Source organism: Lutra lutra, chromosome 1 (assembly GCF_902655055.1).
Source record: "Lutra lutra chromosome 1, mLutLut1.2, whole genome shotgun sequence".
Taxonomy (NCBI): Eukaryota; Metazoa; Chordata; class Mammalia; order Carnivora; family Mustelidae; genus Lutra; species Lutra lutra.
The window spans coordinates 41,397,853-41,425,144 of NC_062278.1; the positions used below are offsets into that span (position 1 = coordinate 41,397,853).

At 34.9% G+C, this 27,292-nt stretch overlaps 1 protein-coding gene and 1 long non-coding RNA gene across 4 annotated transcripts in view; one reads left to right on the forward strand and one right to left on the reverse strand.

Moving 5' to 3' along the window:
• The window catches only part of ZNF654 (zinc finger protein 654), an 81,557-nt gene that overhangs the window by 40,999 nt on the left and 13,266 nt on the right, over positions 1–27,292 (forward strand). Inside the window, exons 3-6 of one of the 3 annotated variants that reach the window (XM_047722275.1) lie at positions 5,271–5,352; positions 18,716–18,851; positions 21,501–21,703; positions 22,369–22,508. In XM_047722275.1, the coding sequence (XP_047578231.1) occupies positions 5,271–5,352; positions 18,716–18,851; positions 21,501–21,703; positions 22,369–22,508 (561 nt within the window). Of the gene's footprint in view, positions 1–5,270; positions 5,353–18,715; positions 18,852–18,953; positions 19,833–21,500; positions 21,704–22,368; positions 22,509–27,292 lie in introns of those variants that run through there. The other 2 variants (XM_047722283.1, XM_047722290.1) reach the window with 2 other exon arrangements.
• The window catches only part of LOC125095814 (uncharacterized), a 62,085-nt gene that overhangs the window by 16,150 nt on the left and 18,643 nt on the right, over positions 1–27,292 (reverse strand). The gene's annotated exons all lie outside the window — the stretch shown is intronic.

The following is a 27,292-nucleotide window of genomic DNA, read 5'->3' on the forward strand; positions in this document are numbered from 1 at the left end:
TTGCTTTTGTCTTTATCCCATTTCTCTCTTTTTTTGTGTGCAAGTATAATTAGGCATATACATTCCATTCCCTGTGTCTCCAGTTCTTGCTTTTGTTTTCTATTTCTTTGTCTTTCTACATTGTATTCTATATTAGTAAGTGGATTTCTTGCATTTGGATAGTTAAGCATCATACTTAAGTGGAATTTTCCTGTGGTAGAAAAACACATAAATCCACATTCGTGTATTGCAGGATGAAAATTACGTACATGCTTCAGAGACCCAAAAAAGAACAGTAATTCTCGTTATAACTCCCAGATAATCTACTATATATATCTGATTTTCAGGAAACCTGGTATCTTCTTATTGCTATTTGTAATAGATGAGAAAATATAGTCTGACTTCCAAGCATCCTGATGGCAGAATGTAGTTTGTTTCATAAATAGGGACTGTACCAGTACTCTAGTTATTTAAACTTGCATAACTGATAACAGTATACTGATTGATGCAAGTCAACTAAGTATGATTATATATGGTATAATTTTTTAAATTCAGAGGCATGCTATTTATCATGTATTTGTCCCAGTATAATTTATGTTTTTATAGAAATCATTTCATTTAAGTGATTCTACTTTGAATAATAATTTTAACTTATGTAAATGAACTTTAGTTAACTCATAACTTGGACTAAGGTTAATTATAAATTGATTAGTATATAGACTGGTAATATTAAGTATTATATTAAATGTATTATACAAACATTAAACATTAAACATATTCAAAATTAAAATCGGATATAGACAACAATGATAAATTTTTAGAAACCCTTCAATGATATTTAGCCAGATATCTTGAAAATCTGTATAATCTAAGTGAAGAAAAATTAATGTCTTATGTTTCAACAAAATTGACAGTACATACCAAAGAACGTATCTGTGAAGATCTTGTGTTTGCTCTTAGATTATTATTTTTTAAAAGATTTTATTTATTTATGACAGAGAGAAATAGCGTGAGAGGGAACACAAGCTCAGGAGAGCTGGAGAGGGAGAAGCAGGCTTCCTGCTGAGCAGGGAGCCTGATATAGTGCTCTATCCCAGGACACTGGGATCATGACCTGATGAGCCACCCAGTTGCCCCTCCTCTTAGATTATTGAAGGAAGAACTTTGATAGTAGTCTTAATAATAAAAATTAACAGTATTGTATTATTAGCAAGCATCAGTAGCACTACCAGGGATTGTTCTAAGTGCTTTCCAAAAGGGAGTTATTATTATTGTTTCTGTTTTATAAACAAATAAATTGAGGCACAGAGCCATTAGGTGATTTGCCCAGGGTTACATATCAAGAAAGTGGTGGAACTGAGATTGAAACCCAAACACTGTGGCTGTAGACCATGGGCAAGTAAAGGGCCAGACAGTAAATATTTCAGGCTTAGCTCATAAGGTTTCTATTACTACTACTCAGTTCTGTCATTGTAGTGTGCAAGCAGCCGCAGCCAATATGTAAAGGGATGGGTATGGTTGTTTTCTTATAAAACCTTATTTATCGACAGGATATTTGAATTTCATATAATTTTTAGTTGTCACAAAAAGTTACTCCAGATTTTTCGTTTCTTCTTCCCTTTCTCCTTCTCCCTCTTCCCCCTCTTCTTCTTTTTCTTTAACAATTTAAATATGGCTAACTATTCTTATCATGCATTATTCAGTAGGGTATCACTGGGTCAGATTTAGCCTGTGGGTGGACAGTCGTCTGCCAGCCCTCCTCTAGACTGCCATGTATATTTTGGGGTCCTCCTTTGTTCTGTTCTGGACTCCCCCTCCACCATCCAGTTTTCTTCCATGAGGGTTAGGTAACTTGATCTCTAAACATTTAGTTGATCCTTTATTCCAGTCAATGGGAAATACAACAGATTTAAAACTTGAAGTTTCTACTTCTGTGTATAATCTAGTTTTTTTCCCCTAGTGATTTCACTACCACATAAATACTTGTTTACTTCCCTGAAGTCCTAAGGCAGAGCTAGCTAGATTTGTTTTTATTTACTCTTACTTTGCATGTAATTTCAACATTTTAGTATCATTATCATGGAGTTGGGCCTTGTTACTGAGGTAACTGATAGTGGGGCTGCACAGATCTCTCTTTTATAATGTGGGCTCCTCTTTCATGTTCACATAATTCAGACGTATAATTCTGCATATTTTTTTGCATTCTGTATACAAGGTCACATTGCGTCTGCATACTGTTATCTAAGTATATTTCATAGCACATTTTATTTCTGCTAAAAGCCTTTATTATCTCTCTTCCTCTTTTAATACGACTAATTGCCCTACCAGTCAATACTCTTCTACTCAACATGATACAATCCCTTTCCCTTCTACTTAGTGCAAATTTAACACCTCTGTTTCAACAGGTTATAATATATTTGTAAAGTAAAATACTATGATAGTACAGAATTAGCTATATACTTGGAGAGAAAGAAGGGCATTTTAGACCAGATTTAAGGTGAAATTGTGTAAATAGGTCTGGAGGAAGCAACAGATCCAAAGACCTTAAAAGCATAGAAGTTAAGGAAATGGGAAGAAGCTTGCTGTGATTGGAGAGCATGAAATTTCTGATAAAAGCTATGTGTGTAAGTATAGTTTTGAATCAGACATAAAAGTTCTTATATCATGACAAGGAATTTGTATTGCCTGCTCTAGATTAACAATCTCAAATACTTAAATGGAATGGGAAGAGAATGATAGTAAAAAAATAAGCAGCTAGTATGTGGGAGAGGTGGATGGAGACTGGCGGGTTGGAAAGGAGGTTCATGTTCTGTGTAAAGGCAGTAATTGCTCAGCTTATTTTATCATAGAGAGATGCAAACCCTGTGGTATAGGGGTTCTTGTTTTTTAGGAGCCCAGAGAAACCTAGATTTAATCTGAAGTAGCAAAGTTTTTAAATATTAGCAACTAATTAAAATATTAAAAAAATATTTTATCCATACAAAGTAAGTGTGTCAGCTGACGGTCTTCACTTTAGATGACACAATCCAAGCAGCAGTTTGTAAAGTCTGTTAAGTAGTCAAATCATTCTGTGTTTTAGGATGATAACAATGGCAGCTGTATTAAACATGTACTTTTAAGTAAGTGTGGAATAGCAAGACTGGAGATAGGAAGAGTCTGTTAGAAGTTTAAAGATGATGTAGATGTTAATTAATGGCTTAATAGGGATAGAGAAGATTCCAGAGGTACATTGATGGGGCTTTTTTCATATTCATTGATAGTAAAATAAGTAATTGCAGAAGGGTTAAAAATGACAAATAATTCTTTACATTCTTGGCCCCCAAGTTCTGTTTTACTCATGTGGACTCAACTGCTTTTACCAGTTTATTGCATATCTGTCTAGATAGTTTGACAATATGCATTGGTATTCTTATGCCCTCTGTCCTCTCCATCCTCTCACACAAATGATAATGTAATTAATATATTTCTGCATTTTTTCTTAACAGTATATCTTAGAATTTTCCCATTATCTATTCATATAGATTTAAGTGTATTCTCTCTAATATTCTCATTAACATTTGCATTATATTTCATTGTCTGGGTGTATTGTAATTTATTTTCCCAGTCCCCTGTGGTAGACAATTAGCATGTTTCTATTCTTTTGCTATTACAAATCATTTGTGGATGCATGTCCCTCAATGTCTTTGAGCTGATTTGTGTATATTTGGCTGATTTGCTTTTGTAAGTGGAATTGCTAAGTCAAATGATCATGTGTGTATTGTAAATTTTCTGATGACTACTGCTGTGTTGCCCTTTAAGAGAGGTAGTACCTCTTACCATCCCTCCAACAAGATATCAGAGCCTATTTCTCTACATCAGAACCATTGTAAAATATATCAACATTTTCATTTTTGTAAATATGATAGAAAAGGTATTTCATCACTTACTTGAGTAAAGTAGAACATCTTTTCATATTTGAAAAAAAAATTCACTTGTGGTTTTTTTGTGTGTGTGAGGTAGTCCTCTCTTAGTGTTTTACCAGGTGGTTAACTTTTTAAAAAATTAATTCTTCAGGGGTGTCTGGGTGGCTCATTGGTTTGTGTCCAACTCGATCTTTGCGACTATTGATCTTAGCTCAGGTCTTTTTCTCAGAGTCATTAGTTCAAGCCCTACATTGGGCTCCATGCCCAGTGTAGATCCTATTACTTGTTTAAGCTTTTTAACAAAGATTGTCGGTGTATCATTTTGCTTTGACTGCTTTTGTAGTTTTTGGTCTGTTGACACTTAAAAATTTTAAGTAAAGTTTTATAAAATATGAGGCATGGTTATTATGTTACATTTAGAAATCTTTGTAATTACGGTAATACTTGGGGCTTTTACATAATTTTTAAAAACTATATAGTCTCATAGTATGTTTGCATTCTAAAAAACTTCATTCTTAGAGATTAGTTTGGATTAAAGGCAAAAAGTGAGTAAAAAAATACAACTTTGGGTATTCCTAGTTGAAGATCTTGTAGGTAATTAAAATCTAAAGATTCTGAGTTATTTGTCACTCCTTCTACTTTAGGACTGCTAAGTAATACTAAATAATTTCCATAGTTTTTCATGTTCGTGTTTAGGAAATAAGTCATATATCTTCTTATATGAAGTATAAATTATTAAAAACAAAGTATTTAGTAACAGTGTTTTCCAAAAACAATTATTTAAAAAGGAGGAACCACAGATTTTTGAGCAGTCTGTTATGAGTGGGATAATCAAGGTAAGCCCAGAGTTTGAGAACCCATGTGTTGTTTATTAGATATCTAATTGGTGATACTACTATAATATAAATGTTGCCTGAGAGTTTCATAGTGACTCTAATTTTCTTATACTTCCATGTTAATTTTCCATCCTTTATATCCATCTGAAGAAAATTAGATTTTGAATTTTCTAAGGGGCCCATTGTACCAGGGTGAAGCTGGACCCATTTTAAATCATCTTGACACGTGTAGCAACATTTTTGCCACCTGATATAACATTGCTTTTTTTTTTTGCATTGTGAACACTGGTAGGCATGAGTAATGTAATTGTTCATTTTATAGTTCTAGAACTTCAGTATATTTCTTTGTATTTTCTTTGAGGACACTTAAAAGTTTACTGAAAACTTAACATGAATCTTAAATGATCAGTGTAATGATTCAAGTCTGGCTATTTAAAAACTAAATATCTGATATTACATAGTTTTTATCTCTTGAGAATATTTTAAATTGGGGCAAAAAGAAAAAAAAACCCTAAAGAAACAACAGAAGTTATTATTCACTTGTTCTTTCTAGGAGCTTCTTTGAATTGCTGCTGTTCTTTGGAAGAGATGAGTTTTATGAAGAGCCCTTAAAGGATATTCTCGGATCATTCCAGGTAAAACAACTTAGTCCTTCACATTTTGTGTACATTTAACACATGCCTTATTTTTCCCCTAAAAATGGTATATTGATTATTTATTGCTTTTAAGTTTTTATATTTACTAAGATGGCAATGGTTAGGATCCTATATATTTTACTAGCAGAAAAAGAAGGTTCTTAAAATTAACTTTTAGCTGTATTTCTAAAAGCAGTTCAAGTTAACATTCCAGTTCCACATTTGCTAGACCAGAGCTTGCTTTTACCACCCTTGTAGATTCCTAAGCACATCTTACACATATACTCACATATTTTATTGCTATAGGCTTTGGTTTCAAAGCCCCATGTAGAACTCAGCCCTAGTAATAAAGGACTCTTCTTGTCTAGCCTAAAAGCAGGCTGCTTGTCCCATGTCCCTTTTCCCTGTGGATGTATCCTGATTTTCTTATATATTTATTTGTTTTCTCAATAGCCTTCCCAAGATAGGAAGCAATTTTTTTTTTTTACACATACTATATGAGAGGAGAAAGTAAATCTGGAAGAGCATGACAAAGATCCAAAAACCTGTAGATGCAACAAAACAAAAACAAACAAAAAAAGACCTGTAGATGCAAGAACATTTGATATTTGATCTTCTTTTTTTTTTTTTAATTTTTTTTTTTTTTTTTTGACAGAGATCACAAGTAGGCAGAGAGGCAGGCTGGGAGAGCGGGGGGAAGCAGGCTCCCTGCGGAGCAGAGACCCAATGTGGGACTCTATCCCAGGACCCTGAGATCATGACCTGAGCCGAAGGCAGAGGCTTTAACCCACTGAGCGACTCAGGCGCCCTGATCATTTGATCTTTTTACCATATACTTGGGAAACAGTATCTAGTACTCTGGCTAGCTAGTATGTCGGTGTAATCTCATCATCATTCTCTGGAGTGGAATAAAGGAAGATGTAGTTTGAGCTCCCTCTAGGGGTGAAGTCTTTAGACATTTTAAATTTATTCCTGTGATGCGTTAATAAGAGAGGCTTTAGGTCAACTAGGAGTATTGTCCATATTTAGAAAGGAGATCAGCATAATAACAGAAAAGTCATGCAGTGCTTTCTCTCACCTAGAATATTTATTTTATATTTTTGAAATCTTTTAGGCTGAATTAAAATAGATTTTTATGATTGCTCACTCTGGTGCATACATAGACATAGGAAAATTAGAAGCAGACTTAATTGGCTAAGATATATCTAAACTTCTTCACATTCAGAATCTGACTCTAGATTTGTTTTTTCCACTCAGTCACTCTCTTTTTCTCTACCATTTTGTCTTCAGTGGCATCAAATGTGTTGATGAGGTAGCATTTCTTAAAATAGTTGATAAACGAGCTAAAAGCTATTGGCACTGGGCTTTTAAAAGCTTAAGCTGGTTTTATGGTTCTGTTTAATCAGCCAGCTTTTGACTTCTGCTTCAGAGTATTGTTAAATTATATTAATTGCTCTATACCCTTTCCTTACCATTTGCTTCCCACAAATTCAAAGAGTGCTAGTCTCTTGGATTTTATTGAGTCACCAGTATACCTTTTTGTCAGTTTTCATGCTGTCTCTTTGAATGTCCATGGATACAGAATGACAACTACATTGTGATCATTACCAGGCTGACTTGGATTCTAAGACAGCATTGACTATAAAGCATATTCTGATTTTAGAGTTGTAGAAATAGGAAAAAATGTCTTAGAATCAGTAAAACAAAGTATATTATATTAAACATTATACTGTATCCATTCTTATATTTAGCAAAAGAAGTAAAAATACTTATTTTCATGGAGCTTTTTTTAAAAAGTTTATTTATTTTTTTTAGTAATCTCTATACTCTGTGTGGGGCTTGAACTCATGACCTCAAAATCAAGAGTCCTATGCTTTTCCAACTGAACCAACCAGGTGCCCCATTATGAAGTTTACACTCCAAAGTCTATATTCAGTATTTAAAACTTTTGTAATTTTCCATTCCACTTTTCCTTGACACTTGTGTTTTTGGCATTCCATTCTTGAATTTTTACTAGGCAAATAACTTACTTGGTTACCAGTATATGCTAGGCACTAAGCCCTGGGAAAAACAGTAGTAAGCAAAACCAGAAAAAAACCCTCCTATTGTGGAATTTAATTCTAGTAGAAAGACAGAAAGACAGTAAATCAAATCTTCATATATTTGGGAGTATTTTGAAAGTGACAAATGACTCATAGGAAAATGAAGCAGGCCAGGGAGATAGGGAATGCTGGCATGGTGGTATTGGGGGAGGGAATTTCAGTTTTAAATGAGATAGTCAAGAAATGCCTCATAAAGATGTTAACTGAGCACTGATAATGGGAACTGCTGAAGTGTTTGTAAAGTAGATGAAAGACAATATTTGAATTATGTTTTAAATGTGTGAAATCATAACATCTGTGAAGGATTTTTTTTTTTTTTTTGAGCAGGGTTTTCAATTCATTTTCAAAATAATTCCTCAGGGAAGAGTTCTTGTTTTTGTACTGTTTCCTGTCTCCTACTCAATTGCTAAACCCACCCCTCCTTTTGTTCTCTTTCGTTTTTAAAATCTCTGTGCCACTTCTGCCACTTTCATTGCTATGACTTCTTACTTCCACCTTCTTTCTTTTTCTTTTTTTTTTTTTTTTAAGATTTTATTTATTCATTTGACAGAGAGAGATCACAAGCAGGCAGAGAGGCAGGTAGAGAGAGGAGGAAGCAGGCTCCCTGCTGAGCAGAGAGCCCGATGCGGGGCTTGATCCCAGGACCCTGAGATCATGACCTGAGCCGAAGGCAGCGGCTTAACCCACTGAGCCACCCAGGCGCCCCTACACCTTCTTTCTTCCTTCTCTGAATTTTCTTAAGCCTCTAACTCCTGCCTCCCAGGAGAGATTGCATCATCTTTCATCCTCCATTTTCTGAACTGAGCTGTGGCTACTTGGTGTTTTCTGGCCTGTGCCCTTAGCCATGCACAAAGGGCCAACATGTAGTTCATCATGTACACTTACTGAAACTTTTGCATTTGCTAAACTCTGTAAATTCCCCAGGCTTTTGACTTACCTTTGCTAGTCCAGTGATAATCCCAATGTCACTTTTTGGAATGTTTTTATATTTTCTAATGCAAACCATATTTCCTCAAGTGGTTCATTACTGTCCATCTTTCATAAAGATTTGTACAAGCTTAAGAGCTTACGCTTTCTCTTCTACTATAAGTAGGACAAACATAATGTTGCTTATCCTTTAATATACCTGGGAATCTTGCTAAAATGCAGATATTGATTCAGTAGTTCTGGAGTGGGGAGCCTGAGAGTCTGCATTTCTATCATGCTCAGAAGTGATGACTGTGGTGCTTGTCCCCATACCACAATTTTGAGTTAACAAGGGATTAACATTCTTTGCTGGATTTGAGTTAATTATCCCTCCTGTCAGGGTGTGGGCTCTGAAGTCATACTACCTGGATTTCTGTTTTCACAGTAAGACCAAAACCTGGCCGGCCCTTAGGTTTATTCTTAAGATACTCTTTTCTTTAATGAATTTCTGATCTCCTAAAATCTGAGTTGCTCAAGTAGAAATTTTAAATCTTGTTACTGACTGACTGTAATTTTTCCTCTACCTTATTCCAAGAGAAAGTTTCATTCTTAGAGCCAGGTGTTCCATTTGTTGACTTCTAAAAGCTTGATTTCTTAATTTTTGTCTTCAGTAGTTTTTCTTTACCTCAAAGATGATGATACATTTCTTACATGGTGAGCCTACCAGCTTATTATTTTTAATCTGTTCATTGGTGAGCTTTCCATAGGCTTGTGATTGAATTCATACACTGGGTCTCCAAAACCCATTAATGTAATTAAATTTAGATTCCCAATGAAATGACAAAAATAACATGAGACCAGAATTCCTAATGAATGTTGGAAACTAGGATCAGGATCTATATCAAGCCCTCAGGGATGAATCCATCTCAAGTGATAAGCCAAACAGTACTTGATTAACTGAATGTGATTAAATAGGGGAGAGGGGAGGCCTTCTGAATGCTTTCCAGTAATGCCCCATACCCTATCAGCTTGTAACAGTGGAAACTGGAAGAAATTATCAGATGGTGGGCCATTAGGTATATGGCCAATCTCATTCTTGTTGGTCCTTCCTGAAAATGCCCCAGGTATGCAGTAGAGCCCACACTGCAGGAATACTGATATGACTAAGCTATCAATATCCAAAATAGGATGTATGGCGCTCCATGAAAGCATTCCTTCCATTGAGAAAATGACCCAAACTAAATGCAGCCTGCCCCAATACCCAGAGGTTAGAAATTTTTTTAAAGAGCTATGGTTGTCTCCCATTGTAGCTTCCTCTTTACTGCCTGATGGGCCATTGATCTAACAAAGTAAACTTAACCTTTTCTCTTCTGTCTTGGTTGAGCTTAAAGGAGTCAGAGAGACATATCAACCCGTTAGCAAAACAGCTCTCTGTTCTAGATATTCTAGGAAGAGATTAATGCCAGTTACCATCAGTACATGGTTTAGGTAATAAGACCATTAAAGGATCAGTTTTGTTCTTTCTGTGGTTGAATTCAGGGTATCCTCCATGAAACTGGAAGTGAAATTATAAAGAAGGGACCATCCCAGGGAATGTATGGAGTTAAAATACTGTATGGAGATGGAACTTCTAAATTAAAAGTAGGTGATCAACAGCAGATTAGCTCCAGAAAAAAACTCAATCAGTGAAGGAAACAGATCTCTAAAAATATATTTTCATTTCATAGTTACATGCAGCCATATCTTATTGTACAATGTCTTCAATTTTCAGGATAAAGGAAAGCTCCTACAAATGCAGGACTCATGTAAAACAGGATTCTCACAAGGGAAAAAATAAAATGAGGCTGGCAGTGAACTTCTCTACTGTAACAAACACTGAAATAAATAAATAATGTCTGTGGAGTTTTTCAATGGAAAAAATATTACATAATAATAAGCTGCCAAGGCCTGTAGTTTATGAGAGAGGGCACAGAAAGAAATAGCCCAAATCCTAGAAAAACAAAGCAACTGTAAGACTTTCATCAGAAAAAAAAAAAAAAAGTATGCCAGCTGATTTAGAAATGGTCAAAACAAAGAATTTATAAATACAGTTGTTATAGAATTAAAAAATAGGACTGATGTGAGGAAACTGAACTTGTAGATTATTGTTAATATGGCTGTAATGAAAATTCTTTAATGTTAGAAATGATTCTGGAAAAGAATATACAAGCACACACATGATAACAGAACCAAAATCTCAGATTATGATATTGATTGGATGGAGGTAAGGAAGGTAGGAAGAATCAGGTATATTTTGGGGGCACTTAAGCTGATATAACCATATAGAGTAGTGCCATACACTAAGTAGACTACTTGAAATAAGCTGCCCAAAGACTTAATTTGGTTAAGTCCTAATCTTAGTATTTAAACCATCTTTGTAGTACTGGTTAAAAATGCTTTTAGAGAATACGATCATACCAACTTAATAATATCAAGACATTTTGAAGAGCAGTTTCAGAATTGTGTTCACATATTCTTTTCTTCTCTAGTAGAAGTTCTCTCCTGTCTCTGCTTAATTCCATTTTGACTGCATATGATGCCACCCTACTCCCCCCACCACAAACTTTTCTACTGTTACTGAAACACTAATCCTTCTCTATTCTGTTTTGGTTTGGTAAGTCTCTCCAACTATGCTGTTAGAGCTCATGGGCAGGGGCTACTTTCACTCCTGTGTCTGCAGCATTTAGTAGTCTTAGCCCTTAGTATGAATATGTTTGCCAATACAAATGAAGGATAAATAAGTCCATAGGCATTTCTTTCTTTAAAAAAAAAAATCCCTCTTAGAGATGTATCATCATTGCTGAACTCTGAAAAACAAGAAACAATGAGGTGTATTTTCTGAAATTTACTCCATGGTCCGTTGGTTACTACTATACAGTAAGACGGGGGACAGATCAACAAATGCATTCATGAGATGAAACCACTGAATATTTACTTGTGGATTCTACTTTGACAGTGTGTAGAAAAAAGAAATTGAAGTCTGCCTAAGTGTGAGAAAGGTATAAGGGAAGAGATTTCACTATCTGTGAAAGAAACATGCTTGACAGGTATTCCACATATTTAACACTGGGAATGAAAAAGACTGGTGTTAAAATTGAAGTTTCAGATTCTGAAATCATTTTATAAAAACTGTATTCCTTAGGTAAATTTTGTGTTGAAATGGGTAAAGCGTTGATATTTTTTCACTGTCATTTATATGTTTGAAATTGTTACTCCTATTAATAATTCTTATATATTACCACCTCAGAAATATTTTCACTTTCTTTATAATTTTTTTAATAATCTGAGAAGGAAACACTTTACATTAACTGTTGAAGTTCTGTGATCACTTTGAAGAGATTTAAGAGCCAGAGTTATTTCAAGCATAATATAATAAATAAACTTGAGACAGTTAAGCTCAAGGGACCAAGAGCAAGCCTCCAAAAGATGAGGCTGTCAGCATACATAAGTTGTGTATCTCAGGAAAGGCCAGTATACCCTGACACATGGAATGACAGTCATCTCAAAAGCAGGTACTAGACATTGCGTTGATAGTTATTCATACCACAGTATGCAACTATAAACAAAGATTTTATATTCTGAGCATCTTAAAATTTTGTGTTGTCAGAAGCAGGCATGTAAGTGCCTTCAAAATCAATGATAAGATTAATAGTTTGAAAATAGCTCTGAAAGTGCATTAGAGTCATTGAAGCATTCATTGATCAGTGAAAGATGATTCTGTAGTGTCCGAATACATAACTAGAATTATGAGCATATTAGTGCTTGAAGTACTAATTTTATGTTTTCCCAGATAAAATACTAGATCATAGAAAATTTAGCTGTAAAGAACTGTTAAAGGTCATTAAATCCAGTCTAACAAACACATGATGAAATGAAGGACACAGAGATTCATTCATTCATCCATCCATTCAGTAATGTTTATTGGAGATTAACTTGCCCAGTCTGTAGCATTTCCAGTATTGTGACCTGTTCTTGACTAAGTCTGCTGGCTCTTTTCTGCTGAAAGATTTTATATTTCTCTCCTGTACTCAAGTAAATCTTGCATACACCTTAATTCTGCGTCAGGGTCTATCTTACAGGTTAGAATCATTACAATAGCACTTCTCTGTTGGCCATATTATTTCCTTACCAATTTAAAAATGTTAATAGTAGTGTTGTGCTTTTATTAGCATGGCAGTCACCGATTCTGAAATTTGGTTATGCTCTCAGTTAAAGGTTGTGCTGTACTTACTACTGACTTCCCTTCAGGAAAAACTCCCAATTGCTAATTTAAGTAACATTTACATTAACTACTTAAGATTTTTAAAATGTATAAAAATATAATCATGTATTAAACAGGGAACAATTACTTACATTTAAATATCCATTTAAATTGAATTGATATAATCATGTATTTGCAGCAATATAGATGTCAAAACAATAGGTTTAAAGAAAATTTTTTTTAAGTTTTATTTATTTAAGTACATGGGGCTTGAACTCATGACCCTGAGATCAAGGGTTATATGCTCTTCTAACTGAGCCAGCCATGTGCCCCTAAAGAAATGTTTTATTTACACTGCTATCTTAATAAAATGCTTTGTGACCTAACATTTTGAGACCTTCCAAAGATTTATTGAGGGGAGAGAAGAAGAAATTAATGTGGTTATGTAAATGATAGCAGATAAAGGTCTACACTAGGGTGTAAACAGTAGAAATAACAGGGAGAAGTACATCAGATAATAAAGAAAATTGACATAATATTAGGATCAGTAGAAGACAGTGAGTTTTATGTTAGATTCCAAACCCAATGTAAGAACAAATAATATGTAAAACCAGGACTCTCTAGACTTCTGATAGGACAGCCATCTAGGTTTTAAAAATATATATACATATCAATACATGTGTATTTGTTTTTTGTGTACATTTACTAACATTCTATACATTATGAAACATAAAAAACATTTTAAAAAGATTAAAGTAAAATAATGTTTTAACAGTGTAAAAACTAATGACAGAAGTGTGACTGAACATGTTTTATTTTGAAAAATTTTGACACTTGGTCATATAATAATTCAGTCTGATTTTGGTTCAGTTTACTCTGATACTTGGTTTTAATAGCTGTCATAGGTGAAAAAGACACCTTTTGGTAGATCTAAACAAAATCTTGTAAACTATGATACTCAGTTTTAAATTCCTTCCACCAAATTTAGAGTTGTTGAAATGTGACTAGTAAATTTCTGTTGTTATGGAAATCAGTGTTTTCTTGATACCATTTTTAACATATGAATTGAAAACCTATTAAAATGCTGCAGTTGAAAGGTTTTTTAATTAAAATTCTAGTTTAAGTTTTTTTTTTTTTTTTAAAGATTTTATTTATTTATTTGACAGAGAGAGATCACAAGTAGGCAGAGAGGCAGGCAGAGAGAGAGGAAGGGAAGCAGGCTTCCTGCTGAGCAGCGAGCCCGATGCGGGACTCGATCCCAGGACTCTGGGATCATGACCTGAGCCGAAGGCAGCGGCCTAACCCACTGAGCCACCCAGGCGCCCTCTAGTTTAAGTTTTTTAAGGTCACATATACAAACATAGGTGACATGCTGATTTTTGGTAATAGCAAACATGTAAAAATGCAGACAACTTCCAAACATTCATTTTAAATCATTTTCTCCATAAGAACTTTCTTTTGAAAAGCAGGAACCTTTCCACTGTTATACTGTCTTCTTTATATGGACAAACTCAGAATGATTATTTTTTAAAAACACGAGATAAATATTCCTTAGGAACGTACCACAGAAAAGAACAGCACATGTGTGATGTTGTCTTTTGCTGAAAGAAAACAACTTTTTGAAATGCTTTGCCATAAGATAACCAATGACAGTGTGATAAATAAAAGATATGATCATATCTTATTTCAAAGTATTGTAAAGATTTTACTTTATTTTAAAAGCTCTGTTTCTACAACATTGACCACACTGAAGACCTTTATAAAATATTTTTGCTTTGATTTGCTATAATAGCTTATTTTATGAATGAATTTGACATGGTATTCTATAATTTTACTGTGGAACCTGCATTTCATTCAAAATAAGACAAATACTTAATAGTGTTTCTGATTCCATGGATTCCATAAAACCCTATTTTATTTATTTTTACTTTTATTTTTTATTTTATTTTATTTTATTTATTTATTTTATTTTTTAAAAGATTTTATTTTTATTTATTTATTTATTTATTTATTTTATTTTTTTAAAGATTTTATTTATTTATTTGACAGACAGAGATCACAAGTAGGCAGAGAGGCAGGCAGAGAGAGAGGAGAAAGCAGGCTCCCCACCGAGCAGGGAGCCCGATGTGGGGCTCGATCCCAGGACCCTGGGATCATGACCTGAGCTGAAGGCAGAGGCTTTAACCCACTGAGCCACCCAGGCGCCCTATTTTTATTTATTTGACAGAGAGAGAGAGAGAGAGAGAGATCACAAGTAGGCAGAGAGGCAGGCAGAGAGAGGAGGAAGCAGGCTCCCTGCTGAGCAGAGAGCCCGATGCGGGCCTCGATCCCAGGACCCTGAGATCATGACCTGAGCCGAAGGCAGAGGCTTTAACCCACTGAGCCACCCAGGTGCCCCCATAAAACCCTATTTTAATTCAAAAGTTAATTATTGAGAATATATCTTCTCTGGTATACCTTTCCTTTCTTGGCTCTGTTTGAAGACGCTTTTAATTACCTAAGAAGTAAGATGTCAACCTTTAATAATTCAGGGCCTCCTTTTACATGATAAACTAGAAGAGTGGACTAGTACTCATTTTCAGTACCGCAGGAGAAGGAATTAAGTTTATTATGGATTGAGGTAGCTAGTAGAGGCTTCTCAGGGAAAAGTAGGACTATGAGAGGATAGGAAAGGATTTAGAATGGTTTATGGGAAGGTTTAGATAAGGTTTATAGGAAGTTGAAGGAGAAAGATAATGATAATGAGAAAAAGTGTAAAGCAAGACAGTGCATGATGAATCTAAGAGACATGGATGAGATGAAGCTGGAGGAAAGGATTCATATACAATATGTGAATGAGTTAGGAAGGTACATCCAGAGTTCCTTAATTATGAAGTTGGGGCATTAAGAATTTTATGCTATTAAAAAAAAGGAATTTGATCACTATAAGCTGCCAGAGAAGAGTTCAGATCAGGTATATGGTATGGCCAGACAACTGGTGCCAGTTCTAAAGGCAACAGGTTCAGGGAAGAAAATTCTTCTGAACAAAACATGAAGCCCATACATTAAGCAATAGATTCTGAAGGAAGAGTCAGGGAAGGAGTTGTGTTTTCTCTCTACCTTTGGCAAACACACAAAGTTGAAAGTTTCTGAGGGAATTACGTTTAGCACTGTGTGGTGGTATCAACAATAGTAGACAGATGACTAAATAAAGGATTGGGTTAATATATAGGTGCAAGTTTTTAATTAAACATTATAAAAATATATGTATATATAGGAAAGATAAGTTGTGAATTCTACAGTGGTTTAAGTGCTTCCTTTTTTTTTTTTTTTTTTAACTTTCAAGGCTTTTAAATTACAGTTCATCCATAGAAGCCACCATATTATTTAAGGAATGGGGAGCCAAAAGATATATACAGACTTAGTTGTTCTCTTTTATTCCATGTCTTTTTAAATACACCAAAGTGAAATCTTCATTTCATCCCTGCTTCCTATCCAGAGCTATTTCTCATAAAAGTGGTCTCCAAAATATGGTGCACTTGACTTAAGATGTGCACATACACAAAGAAACAAAACTCTACCTTATAATCTTTATCTTAGAAAAATGAACTTAAGCTAATTGACTGATTTTTAATATAAGGGTTGATAGGAGTACAAGTGTATAATTTCTAGTATTAGCATTTTTGAAAATATACTCTAAATGTAGGTATAATTAAAAAGTATGCCGAAGTTGACTATGGGGTGGGGCTTATTAAATATACAGTTTATCAGGACTTTCCTCTAGAAATTTTGATTTAGTATGTTTGAATTAGTGCCTGGTAATCTGTTTTTTTTTTTTTTTTTTTTTTTTAAAACAAGACCTCCAAGTATTTCTTACTTTCCAGCCATATTTAGGAAATTAGCAGTAGACCTATTGTACCGTATCTTGACGTAGCTCAATTCCAGGTATAGGTCCTACAGTGCTAATGGTTGTATGATTGGTACCTTACCTACTGTAAGACAGCTAGAACCATGGGTTTGTCCAAGAGCTCAGAAGCAAAGCTAAAGCTCAGCAGTGATACAGGGGCTAGCATCCAGCTCACCTTATCTCTTGTGCTTTTATTGGACCCAAAGCCAGCTTAACATGAATTTTAGGGGTAGCAGTATGTGAGTCTAGAGTAATTTAGAAGTTTGTTTACCTTTAGGTTTGAAATTGATGATTGTTTTAAATTATAAATTATTACCACAGATTTTTACTATGTTCCATGTGTTTAAAACATATTGCTGATCAAAAACTTCATACCTTATTTTTGTGAATACTATAACATGCTGACACATGGAAATGCAGAAAATAATTTTATGCTAAGGCATTTGGGTATGCTAAGATAAATTATTTATCCAAATTGTTAAAAAATGCTAGAAGAAATACTATTAAGTGCTTACTATGTTCCAGGCACTGTACTAAGCACTTTTCAGTACTGTATATTTAAACCTCACAACAATCCTGTGAAGTAGGTGTTTCTAGTATATGTTCTGCAGATGAGTTAACTGAAGGAGCACAGAGAGGTTAAGTAACTTGCCCATTACTTACACAGTTTTTGTTTGCTTGCTTGCTTGCTCATTTTAATTTGGAAATACTCTAAATAACTTTTAGAAGATAAACTTACTTTCATGTTATGACTTAATGATCCTTTGACTTCTTTGACTAAATGATTCTTTATCTTGAAACTTGTTATTTCTTCTACTGCCTTATTGTCTTACAAAACAAATAAAAGCTCTTTTTGTGTAGTTTAACAAGGAATAAAAAGTGGCATATAGGTATCACTTTGTAACATTCAAATGACGAAAGAACATGACATATAAAAGCAAAGTGTTTATTGCCACTTTGAATATGTAGCCTGATTATTTATGTTATAAGTAAGATTTGTAATGTTGTATTGTTTCATACTGAAGCTTTGCTTTGTAACTGTTACTATGTTTTTAGCGTCTGAGGGATTTTTTGAGCACAGAAAGAAATTTTGGCAATTGTGTTGTAATTGATGTGCAATTTTTTCAGATTTTAACATTGCCAATTTCAATATCTAATTCTTTTCTAAGGCTATAAGCCCAGTTTATGCATTTAAAAAAAATAAATCTAGTCATACCTTCCCTAGGCTTTCAGTTAATCTTTTAAAATTATCGAATTAAATTCCCTGAAACATTTTCAAAAACAACAACCAAGGTGTATAATGAATTTAAAAAGCATAATCAAACAATTAAATTTTATAAATCTAAATCTAATAAGTCATATTTTTAAATTCAGTTGGCCAAGTTCTCCTAAATATTAAGATTTGTTTACAAATTAAACTTGTTACATAATTCATAATATAATCATGAGTCTAATATAATGGATTCTCTAAAAATATTTCAAACATCTTTTAAAAAAATCCCAGAAAATGTACAGACAAATTATCAGTCAATGCCCAATTTATCAGTGCATCTTTATCGTAAAATGAATGCAAAGTTTTGTATTATAGGTTGGATTCATTCCTTCAGTCTGCCATTTGTTCATCCCAAGACTACAAATCTGCTAACACAACAAAATGCAATAGACTTTCCATCTTCCAGCCTTCCAGCATAACTCAAGAGCATACATTTGCGATCAGAGCAGGGGACCTGTGTCTACGTGCCAACCACAGTCTGTATTGCACAGGGACCCTCTACCTCCTTTTTATAGTCAGGCTCTTGCTTGCCATTGTTAACAGAAGCTTTAAGAGCCCTCACATAAGTTTAACTCAACATTTAAGTTTTACGTTTTTGCAACCTGGTTCTTTTCCTAGAAATGATGCATCCTGTAAGTTTTTCCCTTACATTTCACAACCTGATTCTTTTCCTAGAAATGATGCATCCCTTAAGTTTTTCCCTTGGGTTACACTTCATCCCTATTATAATTGGATTTTCTAAGTCCAATTATGTAAAAACTCCTAACCTTTGGCATTAAAGCCTATTTGTGTACTGATGGGGTTTTGACACCCTACTTAGGTTACTATAGCAACCCTTTCTCTTTTATAATTTAATAGCTGCCTCATTGACCATCAGTCATTTTATTGACAAGGATGATCAAGTTTAGTTTTTAACCCCTTAAATTCACAAAGCCAAAATGATTTTTCTCTCCTAGGAATGCCAGAATCACCTCCGCAGATATGGAAATGTGAATCTGGAACTGGTGACTCGAATCATTAGAGATGGTGGCCCATGGGAAGATCCAGTGTTGCAAGCTGTTCTTAAAGCCCAGCCAGCATCTCAGGAGATAGGTACTTCAGGAGACTCAAAATCCAAACCAACATTTGTGAGAAGCAAGCGCAACTTATTTCTAATTAGAGCAGTAATAGTGATTTTTCTTTATCTTCTAATACTGAATAAGAGTAATGTATTTTCACATGAAGTGTGTTTAAATTGTTATACTAACCTGGCCCAAGAATGACTTTTGACACCAGACTAGGTACATTTATTTCAAGTAGTTTCCCGTTTATTCTAATGGGAATTCGGAGTGTTAACACTTTTACTATCCAGATGTTACTTATAGTTTGTTTTTGCCACTTGTTATATTTTAAAAATCTATTTAAGTAGGAACAAACACCCTTAAAAAATCACCCTGCTTAAGCACATGGAATCTCCTTTATACAGGAAACTCTGTGAGGGCTGTAACTCTGCCAGTTTTTATCACCAGTACTGCATATCCTCTACCCAGCCCAGAGTATGTGGGACAGAGTAGGTGCTCAATATAAATATTTGTTAACTGAATGAATGACCACATGATGAATGCATTAAATGAATGCATGACTATTTGAATGAATAAGTAAATTTCAATTCCAAACACTCTGGAGCAGTATTTCCCAAACTTCATCCATTAATGGAAGTTCCCCTTAATGCCCTGCGTACTTCTTTGACATCAACTCCTCTTCAACCTAGATCTGCAGTATTTCCTGTGGGCCAGAATTCCCTTTGAGACAATAGGCTCTGTCAATTACTTCTAGTTTATTCTTTTTAAAAATGTTTGCCATATTATTCCTGAGCCCCAGAACATTTTGGTCACCAAATTTAGAATGTAAACTCAGCAGTAGTATAAGCAAAAATGTATGGAGAACATTTGAAGGCATAGAGAACCCATGAAGTGCAATTGTAAGATGGCCAGAGGGAAAAGACAAGACTTCTAGCCTTGGAACCATTCAGACCTTGGAACCATTCAGACCTTGGTCTGGACCTTACTCCACATCACATTTTATGCTAAACAGGTTAGGATCTTTCCATTTGTCTCAGGTTAAGGGTTGGGGGGTGGGGGTCTTTGAGTAGAGCTGAGTGGAGAAGGGGCTATGCTTGTGTAGCTTAAGAGCAAGCCAACCCCAGATACAAATGTGGAGGACTGTGACAGATATGGGAGAAGATCAGAAGTAGTGCAAAGTGGTGGGTAAGGAGGCTACAGTAGATATGATACTGGTTTAGTGGTAAATACCCAGGGGATACAAAGGAGATTGGAACTTGATGTGAGGGTTTCAGAAAGGAATAAAAAACTGAGGAGGGAGGAAGTTGGAACTGAAGAGAAAGAGTTGGACCATTGAGGAAAAGTATTAAGAGTCCATATAGGGAAGGCAAGGGTGACAGACTGAGGAGAACTATGAGGAGACTGGGAAATGTGGCCAGAGCAGACAGGAGCGAGACAGAGTTTCAAAAGGAGTGAGAACAGAGGAGAAGAAGATCGGACTTTTAGGGTAGCTTTGAGGTTTCTCTGACAGAGCTGGAACATTTCTGTTGTTGGTTGGTATAAGGGCTTTTGGCATCTCTCTCTCTCTAGTCCTTATGTACATACTTCCATACTTTGTACATACCTTATGTACATACTTTCATACTTCCACTAACATACTTCACTTTGGGAAAAGCTGCTCTAGAATCTGATAAATATGGATGACTCTCCTCTAGTTGGTGACTTTTAGGGTAAAGACCAGTCCGAAGTTTATCTTTGCATTAATTATACAAATCACTGTCTGCTTATATCATATACAGTAAACAGAACTGAAAGGCAAATGTTGAAGCCCAAATAAAACATTACTCATAGGCATTTTAGGAGCTACTGATTAAACATCACAACTAATAAAAATACTTTGGATTTGAAATATGGATCCCTGTTCCTGTTCTACCCCTTATTCTTTGTCCTTGGGCAAGTCATTTGACCTCTCTGAGACTCAGTTTTGTGATCTGTTAAAGAAGTACTATGATATGATACCTGTCATAGGTTGTTGTTAGGTCTAAATAAACTTAGTTTATAGATTATAGATAAAAGGTGTTTATAGATTTTTAAATTATGTAAAAGAAAAAGTATTAATTAGTAATTATTCTTAGTGACATATGAGCATATATTAATAAGCAGTTCTATTTGGCACTACTTTCAACTTAATTTTTTGTTAAAAAGTAATAAAATATATTACATTTTCATTAATTCAAATTACTTTTCTCTGTAATTAATCTAAATCAATGTGGTTTTAATGATAGGAGTATCAATGTGGTTTTAATGATAGGAGTCAGCCTTTTAATCTTATAGTAGTGAAAATATTAGGCAGTAAAAAAAAAAAAAGTACATAATAGACTTGAAATTCCAGACCCCATATTATCTGAAACATTTTAACATATTAGTGAACTGAAAAGAGAATATTTCATTTTATTTTCTTTTTAAAATTTTTTCACTTTTTAGACTTGAAATTAATAGTTCTTAAGCACTGTTTTGGTGTTCCTCTTATTTCTCTTTTTCCAATTATATAACTGAGTATTCTTGTCACAAATTCCTACTAAGGAGTATGCTATTTAATTAAATAACTACTTACTACTTAGATACCACATGTTAGTGGTAAAGTTTCAGACAACCTTGAGAATCTTAAGAGTAATAAGACTCTGTTTTCTTTTTAATATAGTGAACAAATATTTAAGTTCTGAAAATCCACTGTTCTTTGAACTACGTGCCAGATACCTAATTGCTTGTGAACGCATACCTGAAGCAATGGCTCTTATTAAATCTTGTATAAATCACCCAGAAATCAGCAAAGACTTGTACTTCCATCAAGCGCTCTTCACATGTCTGTTTATGTCACCTGTAGAAGATCAGCTATTCCGGGAGGTAATGTTTGAGATTATGTTTGCCTAGTACTATTTTAACCTTATCAAAAATAAGAAAAATAGCCCTTTCTTGTTAAATTCCTTTTGCAGTAACACCAGAGATTTTAAGATTACATTATCTAGACGAGTTCTCATTGGCACCATTCTTTAAGCTCCTATTGAATTAGACAATCTGATATTAACAAATGATGCAATTAACAAAACACTCATCAATAAGCATTATTCATGGTGAGCTTCTTGTGATAGATAAGAGATTAAATAAAAACCGAGAAGGATTTTTAATAAAAATTTGTTAACTTTCAGCACTTTTTTTTTTCAGCACCTTTTAAAATAATTTTTATGAAGTATTTTGCCTTTTAAATACTAAGAAATTAAATCCTCCTGTCTGTATTTTGTTTTTTTTTTAAAGATGAAAGAATTAATCTTTTCCTAATAATAGAAATTATTTATCTACAAGCTGTGGACATTAATGAGATTAAAAATAGTCATAAAATTGTAGGTTCTATATAATGAAACTATGAAAATATTTGTGTAATTCATCATTGTCTTTGTAGAAGAAAACCAGAAATTTAATTTTTTTCCTGCATGTTAACTCTACACATTTAATGCAATTAGCTTTTTAGATATTTTTAATGATATGAACTGCTTTTTCTTTTCCTTTTATAGCATTTATTGAAAACTGATTGCAAAAGTGGGATTGATATCATCTGTAACACTGAAAAAGAAGGCAAGACTGTGTTAGCCTTGCAACTCTGTGAATCCTTTCTCATTCCACAACTCCAGAATGGAGATATGTACTGTATCTGGTAAGTGTTCCAATACGGAAACTGAGATGGGGAACAGAAGGAGAATGGTTAGCTGAGTCTTGACTTTTTCAAAAAGTTATGTGAAAATGTAAAGTCACTTTTTAAAAATTTATTGTGTGAGAAACAACAGTTCATTGTAAGACCTAAAGAAGACAATGACCATGTACCACTAATTGACTGTGTAAATGTTTAAAGTATGTATTATAATGAAAGAATTGTATTTTAAATTATATGTGGAGTGTTAGTTTTTTAGGACTTTTTTTTAGAACTGTTTTAGGTTCACAGCAGGATTGAGAGGGGAGTACTGACATTTCTCATTATATCCCCATCCCCATCCATGCAGTTCCCCCATTATCAGTATTACTCAAAAAACGTTACTCATCAGAAAAATATTTTACTTTTTTTTTTAAATCAGAGATGAACCTACAGTGGTATATCATAACCACCCAAAATCCATAGTTTATCTTAGAGTTCACCATTTGTGTTATATAATCTATGGGTTTGGATAAATGTATAATGAAATACATCATTTTAATATACAGAGTATTTTCATTATCCCAAAATTCCTTTGTGCTCGACCTATTCATTTCTTATCTCCCTTCCCCTCCCTCACCTCTGGAAACCACTGATCTTTTTACTATTGTCATTGTTTTGCCTTTTCCACAGTATCATATAGTTGGAATTATACAGTATATAGCCTTTACAGATTGGCTTTTTTCATTTAGTAATATGCATTTAAGGTTCCACCATGTCTTTTCATAGCTTGATAGCTCATTTCTTTTTAGCCCTGAGTAATATTCCATTATCTGGATATGCCACAGTTTATGCATACATTCAGCTACTGAAGGATATATTGGTTGCTTCCGAGTTTTGGCAACTACAAAGAAATAAAGCAGCTATAAATACCTTTGTGCAGGTTTTTGTGTGGACATAAGTTTTCAAATCCTTCAGGTAAATACCAAGGAGCATGATTACTGAAATGTGTGATAAGAGCAGGTTTAGTTTTGTAAGAAAAAGTCTAACTTGTCTTCCAAAATACTGTTTTGTATTCCCACCAGCAATGTATGAGAGTTGTCAGTGTTCCAGAATTTGGCCATTCTGATAGGTGTGTCATGGCATCCTGTTTTAATCTCTATTTCCCTGATGATACAAGATACGGAGCATCTTTTCATGTGCTTGTTTTTTATTATCTATATATCTTCTTTGGTGAGGTGCTAAGTTTTTTGGCCCATTTTAAATCAAATTATTAATAAGTTTTCTTTTTGCTGAGTTTTGAAAGGTCTTTTTCTCTATTATGGATAGTAGCCCTTTATCAGATATGTATTTTACAAACATTTTCTCCCAATCTGTAGTCTGTTTTTAATTCTCTTTTTAATTTTTGAACAAAGTCTAGCTTATCAATTATTTCTTTAGTGGATCATGACTGTGATGTTTTAAAAAGGCATCACCATACCCAGGGTCATCTAGGTGTTCTCTTACATTATCTTCTAGGAGTTTGATAGTTTTGCATTTTATTTTTAGGTCTGTGATCCATTTTGACTTAATCTTTGTGAAAGGCATAAAGTGTTTCTAGATTCATTTTTTTTTTTTTTGTATGTAGATGTCCAGTTGTTCCAGCACCATTTGTTGATGAGACTGTCGTCAACTTCCATTGTATTGCCTTTGCTCATTTATCAAAGATCAATTGACTGTATTTATTTGGGCCTGTTTCTGGGCTCTCTGTTCTGTTCTCTTGATATATTAGTCTTTTCTTTCACCAATACAACATTGTCTTTATTATTTTGGCTTTTAAAAAAAAGTGGGGTATCATCAGCCTTCCTACTTTGTTCTTCAATATTCTATTGGTTATTCTGGGTTTTTTACCTCAATATAAACCTTAGAATCTGTTTGTTAATACCCATAAAATAACCTCGTGGGATTTTGATTGGGTTTGCATTGAATTTGTAGATAAGTTGGAACTGATAATGACAACATTGAGTTTCCTATCCATGGAAACATGGAATAGCTATCCATTTATTTAGTTCTTTGATTTCATTTATTAGTTTTGTAGTTTTCATCTGAGATCATGACCTGAGCCAAAATCAAGAGTCGGACCTTACTCAGTCACCTAGGCTCCCCAGCTATGGGCATTTTTTTTTTTTTTTAAGATTTTATTTATTTATTTGACAGAGAGAGATCACAAGTAGACGGAGAGGCAGGCAGAAAGAGAGAGAGAGAGAGAGAGGGAAGCAGGCTCCCCGCTGAGCAGAGAGCCCGATGCGGGCCTCGATCCCAGGACCCTGAGATCATGACCTGAGCCGAAGGCAGCGGCTTAACCCACTGAGCCACCCAGGCGCCCTATGGGCATTTTTTGATCAGTACTTTTGAATTTTAAATTCTGAAATAGATATTTTTCATAAACCTTCTCTTTAAAAGGTAAGCTTAATATTAGTGGAAAATTTTAATAGAGTACAAAGCCTTCATTATATACTGTCTATATCTAAAGTTTATTTTTCTGAAGAGAGAAATTCCAGTACTAATGTCACTGAAGATAAGAAATTTAAGAAATAAAATAAACTGCTAGTTTATTTAAATTGTTTAACCTGGTGGTTAAGTTCAAATTATAGATCGGTTTGAGAGTGATTGGTAGTGATAAAAATTACCCAGAATAGTGAGTCAGGAGATATTTGGGCTTTAAAAGAATACCATACTCCTAAAAACAGCAATTTTTATCTTTGAGGTATCAGTCAAATCTAAATATATTTTGCATTTTATGCTTCAGTCTAGTTTATTTCTTATAATAGTTTTTGAAAACTATCACCATAACAAGGTTTACTTCACAGACAGAGTTAGGTAGTGAACCACAGTCACCAAGCACCATAAACAAGACATTTCAGTTACCAGTGCTTGTTTATATATCTTCCCTCTACTTTCCCGATAGCCACACTCTCTACCTCAAGAAAATTTGTCATTTTCATAACTAGTTCCCAGACTACCAGGTTTGTCAAACGTTAGCACTCTTCGACCTCATCCATTGCTCCTCAACCCCACCATTTACACAAACAATTAGAAATAGGTACATGCACTAAGCAACCGTAAGGAATTTAAAATCTGTCATTCTAGTATCAAGTAGCTCTTTAAAAACTTTAGTAAACATAAAGTCACACAGAGGGCTTGTTATTTAAAGCAGGTTTTCTTGCCTACTCTCAGAGCTTTTAATTGCATCGTTCTGGGTAAGGAACTGTACTTTTTTATCTTTCTCTTTGACATTTTAATTATTATGTGTAGTGGTGTGGACCTCCTTGGGTTTGTCTTGTTTCAAACTCTGTGCCTCCTGAACCTGGATGTTGTCAGCTATTATTTCTTCATGTAAGTTCTCTGCCCCTTTCTCTCCTCCTTCTAGGACTCCTAAAATGTAAATGTTTGCTTGGTGTTATCTAAGACATCCCTTATCCTTGTTTTTCAAAACTCTTTTTCTTTTTGCTATTCAGCTTGGGTGCTATTATCCTATCTTTTAGACTGCTGCTCTGTTCTGCATTCACTAATCTGTTGATTCCCTCTAATGTATTTTACACTTCAGTTTTTATACTTTCTAACACTGATTGGTTCTTCTTTTATATTTTCTATTTCTTTGATGAAATTCTCACTGAGTTCATCCACTCCTCTCTCCAGTCTGGTGAGCATATTTATACCATTACTTTGAACTCTTTATCAGCCGGATCACTTATCTGTTTCATTTAGTTCTTTTTCTGAGTTTTTTTTCCCCCCTTGTTCTTTCATTTGGAGCATATTCCTCTGTCTCCTCATTTGCTTGACATTCTGTTTTTGTTTCTATGAATTAGGTGGAACAGCTGCTTCTACACTTGAAGGAATGATCTTGTGTCTGGTCATCTCTTGTATAGATTGTGTGTGCCTGGTGTCTTTGGCTAGCTAGCTAGAGCTGTGGCTGGTGCCCTGTGTACTGGGGCCATGCTAGTGGGAAGGGCGGAGCTGAAGTGGCTATAGACTGGGGTGATGCTGGGGTTCTCTGCACAGAAGGTACACTGGCAGAACAGCTGAAGCTGAAGTGGATACAGGGTAGTCCCAGTGCTCTCCTGTGTTGAGGGTGACAGTAGATGGTAAAGTGGGTACAGGCTGGGGTGTCCTGGGATACTCTGTGTAGGGGGTTGCCCTCCTGGGGCATCCGGAGCAGAAGTGGTTTGGACTACGGTGCCCTGGGATGCTGTGCTCCAGGGGTGCCCTGGCAAGTTGTCTGGAGCTGTAGTGGTGTGGGCCTGGAGTATTTCATGGTGCTTTGTGCCTGTGTTACCTTGTCAAGTAGTCTGGAGCTATAATGAACATGGACAACAGGTGTCCTGGTGGGCACTACACTGGAGCTGCCAGTGGGACAGTTGGGGCTGGTATGGGTAGAGGTGGTAGATTGCCTGGACCATGTTCCTATCCATGCTGTCAAGGTGGTTGGGGAATGTAAACTGTGGTGCTTGACAGCCCCACTGACCTAGAGAGAGTGTTCCAGCCATCTCCTGATGTTTGGCAGAGTTCTAGGGATAGATCCCTTATATTCTACTTACCCTTTTAAACTGCAGCTCTCTCTCTGTGTGTGTGTGTGTGTGTGTGTGTGTGCACACAAATGAATCTGTTCACACACCCTCAGTACTACTCCCCACTGCAGTGCACAGTGTTGGGAGTGGTAGTTCCCTTTGTTAAATGTCTCTATTTTTCTTGCTATTCTCTGTGTGGTCTCCCTATCTTTTGTTGTGTAGAAGTTGTCCAGTCACTCCTCAGTTCTTCAGGAGGAATTGCTC